This window comes from Propithecus coquereli, unplaced genomic scaffold (genome assembly GCF_000956105.1).
Source record: "Propithecus coquereli isolate 6110/MARCELLA unplaced genomic scaffold, Pcoq_1.0 Scaffold449, whole genome shotgun sequence".
Taxonomy (NCBI): domain Eukaryota; kingdom Metazoa; phylum Chordata; class Mammalia; order Primates; family Indriidae; genus Propithecus; species Propithecus coquereli.
Window position 1 is genome coordinate 100504 of NW_012150274.1, and position 8529 is coordinate 109032.

General features: G+C 51.7%; 2 protein-coding genes across 4 annotated transcripts in view; one reads left to right on the plus strand and one right to left on the minus strand.

Moving 5' to 3' along the window:
- The window catches only part of PMPCA (peptidase (mitochondrial processing) alpha), an 11465-nt gene extending 9518 nt beyond the window's left edge, over positions 1 to 1947 (minus strand). The window contains exons 1-3 of the mRNA XM_012654791.1: positions 1787 to 1947; positions 593 to 795; positions 76 to 155 (exon numbers count right to left, since the gene is read on the minus strand). Coding sequence (XP_012510245.1) covers positions 76 to 155; positions 593 to 795; positions 1787 to 1857 — 354 coding nt within the window. The 5' untranslated portion in view covers positions 1858 to 1947. The remainder of the gene's footprint in view (positions 1 to 75; positions 156 to 592; positions 796 to 1786) is intronic.
- SDCCAG3 (serologically defined colon cancer antigen 3) lies at positions 1936 to 8316 on the plus strand. 3 transcript variants are annotated; one of them, XM_012654794.1, is made up of 10 exons: positions 2009 to 2178; positions 2358 to 2507; positions 3222 to 3290; positions 4030 to 4142; positions 4744 to 5160; positions 5620 to 5693; positions 6099 to 6210; positions 6559 to 6621; positions 7321 to 7460; positions 8097 to 8316. In XM_012654794.1, the coding sequence occupies exons 1-10, from the start codon at positions 2109 to 2111 to the stop codon at positions 8194 to 8196; spliced, it is 1308 nt and encodes a 435-aa protein (XP_012510248.1). In that variant the 5' UTR covers positions 2009 to 2108; the 3' UTR covers positions 8197 to 8316. The 3 variants fall into 3 exon arrangements, with proteins under 3 accessions (XP_012510247.1, XP_012510248.1, XP_012510250.1); XM_012654796.1 differs by lacking the exon at positions 3222 to 3290; XM_012654793.1 differs by lacking the exons at positions 2358 to 2507; positions 3222 to 3290 and having other exon boundaries at positions 1936 to 2178.
- Positions 8317 to 8529: the final 213 nt, after the last annotated feature.

Sequence of the window (8529 nt, forward strand, 5' to 3'; positions counted from 1 at the left end):
AACCATTCTGAAAAAGAAAAACTTGAAAGATCCTTCTCAAGTTATAGTCTCAAAAATGATGAATTAGACACTGACCGAAAATGCCAACTTTTCCAAAAAGTGAGCAATTCCACTAAGATATTTCGCTTCATATCTTGATCCTGAATTAATAAGAACTGGCAATAAAAAGAAAATTAACAGGTTAAAGCAGATGTTCCAAATAGAAGATTTAGTCAAGAGTAACCTTTTAAAATTGTGAATATGACTCAATAACCAGATTTAATTATGTGAGGGTGACAGATACATTCATCATCTCCATTGTAATGATGGTTTCGCAGCTATGTGTGTATGTCAACACTTATGAAATCACACATTTTACCTTTGCGATGGAAAACGTTTAGAATTACAGAAAGGTTAAAAACAAAATGGTGTGTAGGGGGGCAACCCATCCTAAATGCCATTACCAAAAATGGCCACTGTTCATATTTCAGATTTTCTAACATGTTTCCACTCGGTACAATTCACAACTGACTACTAATCACAACTGACAGTCAATAAAGCATGCACACGTTAAAACAAGACGACCACCTGCAACGCTACCAACAGTACTTACTTCCTACTGTGCAAAATTGTCCAAATTTATTTTGAGAGGCCACACGAAGCCCATTATCCAGTGTGGTAACTTTGGTTTCAAACTTTTCCTGTCCGTCGACTGTAGCAAAAACAGGCTTGGGTACTCCAGGTAAGGGAGAAGAGAGGGGGATGTTGGGATAGGTGCCACCACTGCTAAACTGTCTGTATGCCTTGGGTCCAAACCTGAAAGAGAGAAACTGGCCCAGTTACAACAGACCTGAGAGAACGGGTCCTGTGGTAACCACACAGATGCAGTTATGCTTTGTCGGCATTAACAGTCAGTATCTGCTGTTCTAAAGGATTTATTGTGACACACCTTCAAAGACAACATGGAGGAGTGACCCAGGCTCAGCCAAGTTGGTTCAGTTCCTTGGGTCTCAACTACCTCTCTGTAAAATACAGCTGATGACAGTGACTCACTCCAAGCGCAATTTGTACACATGAAGCCCTTAGCACAGCTCTGCCGTTAACCAGCATCACTGAAGTCTGGGCAGAAGCCACACCCCTTATTAACGGGGTCTGAGTGGTGGTCTGGCCTCCCCCTCTACTAAACTCATCTCTTGAATCCCCCCTCCCTGCCCATTAGGTCCCAGCTAACCCTTCGTTCATTCCTCATCTCTCGGCTTAAATGTCCCTGATGAGGGGCTCTCTCCTATCAGTCTGTCCAGTCTTTCCTGTTATTTTCCACTACACGTTGCTTATTTACTTCAAAGCATTGACTGACTGCCAACGCTTCCTTCACGCCATTGTCTGTAACCATCTCCAGAGGACAGCAACTCTGCTTCTGTTCACCTCCCTAACCCTCAAACAATGCTAGTTATGCAGTGAGGGATTAATACACATTTGTTGCCTGAACGAAGGTGCCAGCGCGGGAAAAGCAGGCCTGGCCACCTGGGCAGGAGCAGCGGTGGGCACGGAAAGAGTCCCTCGCGTCAGAAATCCACAGTCGAGGGGCCACAGCGCAGCAGTCGAGAGCCCGAGACCCTGGTGTCAGACAAAGCCCCCGGTTCTGTGGGTCTAACAGAGCCGAGGCCCTGCCGGAGAGAGCACGCGGCAGGAAAAGGGCAGAGATGACACATGGCGCCATGTAGCCTGCAAAAACCAAACAGAAAGCTTCCAGAAAGACTCGAGCAGCCCCGGCCCCAAGCCAAGGCCTGGCTCGCCTTCGGCTCACCTTAGCCGGGAATGGCCCCAAGAACCCGAACCCCGCAGCAACCGCGTCGCCGCCAGCACCACGGCCGCCATCTTGGGTCTCCGCCCACCGCTTCTGTCGTCACTTCCGTTTCCGCCGGCGGCGCTCCAGTCCCTCGGCTTCGGCTCCCTGCGTTTCGGCGCGCGCTTCCGGTGCGCAGACCGGAAGCCTCGGCAGGAAGCTGGGAGGAGCGGCGGCTGCCGAGCGACGGGGACGGGCGAAGGGGGCCGCGGCCCGGGCAGAGCCGGGGCCATGGAGCCGCCGCTGCCGGGCTAGGCAGGTCCAGCCCGCCGGTCCCGCGGCGATGTCGGGCTACCCGCGCCGCCCGGGCGCCACCCCGCTGTCCCGAGCCCGGAGCCTCGTCATTCCCGACGGTGAGCGGAGCCGGGCCGGGAGGGCCGGGAGGGCAGGCGGGCGAGGCGCCCGGGCGCGGCGGGGCCTGGGGCCTCCCTGCCGGCGCGGGCCGCCGGGTCCGCGTGGTGCAGGTAGGTGGCCTGCCACAGTGCGCGGGCGGCGCGGCTCGCGGTAAAGTCGCTCTTATTGTTGCTTACAGCTCCAGCGTTCTATGAGCGCCGGTCTTGTCTCCCCCAGCTAGACTGTGAGCGTCCCCATGGCAGGGACCTGGACTCCCACTTCTTCGGCATTCGGCCGACTTTTATGTGCTATGTGCCCAGTCCGGTGCTAGCTTCCGTGGGAGATACAGGTGAGAGACGAGGGCGCCGGCCTCAGGGAAGCGCCCGTTCCTGTACTACCTGTAGGTACCTCTGCTGTAGCGTTATCTCCGCCATTGACCCAACAATGAGCACTGAGCGCTCACTGTGTGCCAAGCACTGGGAGTACAGAGGTGAAGTCCCCGCCCCCTAGGAGCTCACAGCCTGGTTGTGGGAGGACCGCCCCGCAAGACAGTTCCAGGACAGCCTCCTCAGTGCCCAGTGGGAGCACAGGAGACCACCCCATTATTCTAGGTGGTGGTGGGCGGGAATGAGGACAAGGGAACCTTCCAATAGGTGGTGATTGGAAACTGAGCTGGAGCCATCTGTGTCCACAGCCGGGCAGCCGGCAGGTGTTGTTCATCCTCATTCTTCCCAAGCAGCTGTGCTGCTGGGTGTGCGGAAGTGTTTAGGTGGTTACGTCAGGGTCTGAGGACATTCAGAGGGTATCACAAGACAGAGAAGGACGTGTTCATACCCAGCTGGGCATCAGAACTTACCAGGAGCAGCTTTAAAATCACAGACACCAGGGCCAGTCAGTGGAAGTCAGACCATCTCCACAGTCAGGAGTCCTGGAGCTTGTATTTTTTTAAGTTCCCCAGGCAGTGAGAGCCAGTGCAGTAGAGACTCCATGTCCAAAAAGGAAAAATCAAATGTAGTCATAAAGGCTCCCATGATCATGGTGGGGTGACAATGTTTCTTTGCAGATTTTGGCTATGGAAAGGGGAAGTGTACTAAGCAAGGTCCATCAGGAGCCCACGAGACACGTTTTGGAGGTAGAGTAGTTCGATAATCCTTTCTTTTTCTCTCCAGCACACAATGCCAGGCACGTGTCTGTGGTGGGGCTGTCAATTTGACTAGATATAAGTGGCTCCTTATATCCAAAAGAGCAGGTGGGGTCAGAATCCCAAAGATGCAGTCTGGGCCCTAGAGGAGAAGGAACAGGGTTCACGGGCAGGAGAGCTGGAGGTCGGGCTGGGATTGCAGGAGCCAGCCTTACAACGGGGTGGGCACCTGGGAGAGGCTGGGCTCACTGGTGGACCAGAGGTCCAAAGTGTGGCCGGTGGGTACCAGGAGAGTCAGAAGGAAGCGGAGGAAGAGAGAAGGGAAAAGTGGACGATGGGCCCGAGCTAGGTAAATGAGGTTAAAAGGTCAGAGAGAGGACTGAGGAGCACCTGGTCCCCGCGCCTTGTGGCTCCTCCCCCAGTGAGCTCGGCATGTGGAGTGGAGGCAGCATCCGTCCTCTTAAGGACCCCCGGGGTTCCTGTAGGCAGCAGTGTGGGAACCGCAGGGCTGAGGGTTGGAAAGGAGAAGAATTTTGAATTTGGAAGCAGAATGTTTCATTGCCCACCTTTCGGGCAGCTTTCTCACTTCCTGATGTCCCCCGAGTCGTGGAGTGGTGAGAGTGGCATTCCCGATCTCAGATGTGACCACGCTCTGGAAAGAGATGAGTAGGAAGGTTCCCTTTTAACGATCTTCAGTAGACTGTATGGCTTCGCAATTCTGTTATTTCAGATGACAAACTTGAAGATCCTGAAGAGGCAAATCCGTTTTCCTTTAAAGAATTTCTGAAAACCAAGAACCTTGGCCTGTCCAAAGAAGACACAACCAACAGAATTTATTCAAAGGTAACTCCAAGGCATTGTTTTCAATGACTTTAGACAGAAAAGGCCTTCAGAGGACTCTCTTCTGATTCACAGTGTTCCTTTGGAGGCGATCATGGAAGAATGTGCGGCAAAGCGAGGCAGCTGTTAACACTGCTGGAGAAGTTTTTCAGGGTTGAGAAGCTATTTGGATCCTTCTGGTAGACAAGATAGGGTCTTTCTCTGTGCTCCAAGGTTGAACACAGGGAAAGAAAGGCACAAGGTGGCTTCTGGATTGGCAGGATTTTTTTGTTGTTTTGGGGGGTTTTTTTGAGACAGGGTCTCGGTCTATTGCCTGGGCTAAGATGCAGTGGTGTCATTGTAGTCTCTGCAACCTCAGACTCTTGGGATCAAGTGATCCTTCTGCCTCAGCCTCCCAAGTAGCTGGGACTACAGGCACGTGCCACCGCGCCTGGCTAATTTTTCTATATTTTGTCGAGACAGGGTGTCGCCATGTTGCTCAAGTCGCTATCAAACTCCTGGGCTCAAGTGGTCCTCCCACCTCAGCCTTCCAGATTGCTAGGATTACAGCTGTGAGCCACCGTGCAGGCTGAGTCAGCAGCTTTGCTCCACTGTTTTTTTTTAGGAAGCCTCGAGGCACTCACAGGGACTCGACCACAACTCCCCAACCTCCCAGCCCATGGGGTATGGCCTGGAATATCAGCAGCCGTTTTTCGAAGACCCAACAGGGGCTGGCGACCTCCTGGACGAGGAAGAGGATGAGGATGACGGTTGGACTGGGGCCTATCTGCCGTCCGCCATGGAGCAGATGCACTCTGCAAGGGTCACTGCCAGCACATCGCCCTGTGGCACATACCTTTCATTTTTTTCCACCCCATCGGAGCTGGTGGGGCCCAAGTCTCTGCCTTCATGGACATTGAGTGACACTGACTCTCGTGTGTCTCCGGCATCTCCAGTGGGGAGTCCTAGTGTAGACTTTGCGGCTCACGGAGAGTCTCTGGGAGACCGGCACTTGCGGACGCTGCAGATAAGTTACGAGGCAGTAAGTGAGGGGCTTGCATTGGTTCCTGGCACGAAGCACCAGTCTGAACAGGGCTCTCCTGGAGGGAACTGGAGCCACCCTGCTTGCTGGGTGGCCTAGGATTTGGTGCCAAGGACGAGACCGTTTGTTGTGCAACAGCCTGCTACATGGCTTCCCTTTCCCTTTAACTTTGGTCACATACGTGCATATAACTGGCTAAAAAGTACCATGAGGGAAAATTTTAAAGAAATTATAGTCACTTAAAAAAAGTTAACAAGCTTTGAGTAGAATTGGAGTCTGTGACCACAGGTCTGTAAAAAGTGGGCACCTTTATTCATGGTCTTCGCGAGTGCACTGCAGGTTGAGTCTCCACCGACCTGAATACTTCTGTTTCTCGAGAAGATCTACAGATTGTAGAAGAACGTACCCCTTTTGAGTGAGACATACTGAGTTTCTAATAAGGATTTTCTTTCTCTACAGCTGAAAGATGAAAATTCTAAGCTAAGAAGAAAGCTGAATGAGGTTCAGAGCTTCTCTGAAACTCAAACAGAAATGTATGTAAGCTTTTAGTTAGGAATGTAAAACTTCTAACACTCAAGGAAGTCGATTTTTAAATGATAATGAACTAATCCAAGTTGAACTGAGTCTGGGTTTTATTGTATGCAAATCTTCAGTGTCAACACAGTTCTTGTGTTCTGTGTAAAAGTTTATTTTAGACATTAGACCAAAGTCCTTATTGGAGCTGCGGAGCTGTGAGCCGGCCCCCTCCTCTCTAGCCCTGCGTCAGCACCACGGGGTCCACCCCTGCGGTCACCGCTGCCTGGCGTCTGTACCTGAGGCTCATTCTCTCTTGGGCTCTTGGTGGCTTTTATCCAGCTATTCAAATGAAAATATCTTTTAAAAGCATTCTTAAAATTAGCCACATGAATTATTAACCACTCGGGTTTTTCTTTAACAAGGGTGAGGACACTTGAGCGGAAATTAGAAGCAAAAATGATCAAGGAGGAGAGTGACTTCCATGACCTGGAGTCGGTGGTTCAGCAGGTGGAGCAGAACTTGGAGCTCATGACAGTATGGGGCCACGTTTCTCCGCACTAGGGGCTGGGTGGCGCAGGACGCTCCTCTGGAGCGAGAGCTGCGGCTAGCGCGTTAGAGCCGGCAGTGTGCCCGCGGGAGCGTGAGGCATGATGCGCTCAGGCAGACCTTGGCACTGTGGTCACGCTCTTCCAGGGCCTAGATGACCCCAGAGGCCATCAGTGAGCAGAGGGCCAAGCACAGCTTCTGTGGGACGAGCCCCATGGGAAGGGTGGAGACCACAGAGGGTGGTCTGTGGCTCCCTGCTGCCTGTGTCAGGGCAGGTGTGCTGTGTGGACATGAGGACATCAGTGATGCTTTTTGTGTTTATTTTTTGGGTAACAGAAACGGGCTGTAAAAGCAGAAAATCACGTCATGAAACTGAAGCAGGAAATAAATTTGCTCCAGGTAATTAGGGGAAATCCTGCACATTTTCCTTTGATGGGTAGAGTCACATATACATGGATTTAACACACTGACTGCCACACTGGCAAAAAATTTTTCCTTGGGCCATGGTGTTTTATTAGGAAAATAGAACACAAACTTTGAAAACAAAACCATCCCTTCTAATTTAATGAGAAATTCATTTTTATTGTTTCCTGTGCATGAGTTATATGCCACTTGAAAAGTAGTTCTCGTGGCTCCCAAGGTGAAGAGATGAGTGAGTTACGTATGCTTCACGAGGCCCTGGGCTCAAAACTAGCATGAGTCAAATACAACTCACATGGCAGTTACTGTGTTAAGAAAAAAGATGTGAAAGACCCTCTGCTGGGGTTCACCCTGTGCCCTGAGCAGATAAAGGACTTAGACTTAGTACAGCACCAGTTTCTATCAGGGGCCTTAAATAAAGGGAGGTCGTGGAGTTCTTCCGGGTGTCTGGTGTCTAGGCTGGGGTGGAGCCAGGTGCTGCGTACATGGTGGACTTAAGCGGAAGGTGTTAGGCCTGTTTCCCTTAGGAGGCTCCCTAGCGAGGCAAGAGCACCTGGCGTGAGTAGGCCGGGCCCCTGCGAGCAAGTCCACGCCTCTCTGGGATGGCACACTGGTTTCAGCTGGATTGCCTTACAGGCGCTCTCTGCTCAGCCATAAACGCCCCCACCCCCACCCCAGGCGCAGGTCTCCAACTTCAAACGTGAGAACGAAGCCCTGCGGTCGGGCCAAGGCGCCAGCCTGACTGTGGTGAAGCAGAACACCGATGTGGCCTTGCAGAACCTCCGTGCCGTCATGAACAGCGCGCAGGCTTCCATAAAGTGAGCGCCTTGTGGGGCTGGGAAAGCCCGGGCCAAGTGAGGGTGAGAGTGGAATGGCCATCAGCTCTCCGGGTGGGGCCCCAGACTCTGGTGGAACCATGGCCACAGACCTAGGATGGACGTGGGTTAAATGGTCCTGTCCCCTCCAGGTCGTGATGTGGACAGACCAGGGCTCTTCTTAACCCGCCTCATAGTGACTGTTGGCACCTGGGAGGTGTGGATGTCAGCGTCACACAGATTTGAATCCCCGCTCCTTCACCTGCAAGACACTAAAATTCCTAATAAAGAAAGTAGTTTTCCTCCTGTCGTAAAAAGATGAATTCACCGAAGGCCCTCAGTGCAGTGCTTGTGACAGCACCCCTGAGACACGTCATCTGCTGTCACCGAACAGCAGTGATTGCCTCCCACAGGGCTGAGCTCTGCAGGGCGGCTGTGCCAGCCACCCCGTGAGCACATCCCGCAGACAGCAAAGCCTGTTCTGTGAAGTCAAGCAAGTCAGGCGTGAGAGTCTCCTCAGAGCGGATCTGAGACATTAAAAGTCTGGTTTTCACTCTGAAATTCCTTTACTTTCGTGCTTCTGTTGTTGCTGTTAAGCAGTAGTAGTAGCTGTTTCCAACATCTGTATTTTCATTTTAGGCAGCTGGTTTCCGGAGCCGAAACGTTGCATCTTGTTGCCGAGATCCTTAAATCCATAGACCGAATTTCTGAAATTAAAGACGAGGAGGAGGACCCTTGAGAAGCTCCGCGACACTGTCAGCTGGAAGCTCCGTGCACATCCTGAGGTCACTCCCACTTCGTCTGAATGTGCAGTTGTGTCTTTAACTGTGCGGTCTCCACCCAGAGTAAAGTATTTATCATGAGATACTAATTTCATGACCTAGAGCAGTATTACTGGCCACTCGCCTAGGAGCCGATCCTATCTGGGAGTCCAAGCTGCAGTTTACATGCAGTCCTCCTTGGTGAAATTCCTGCTATTTTATAGACTCTGATGACCTATTGGAAGGAATCTTTATAAAAGCCAGTGCTTATTTTTTTAATTGCTAGACATGAAAACAGCAATTCTGTAATA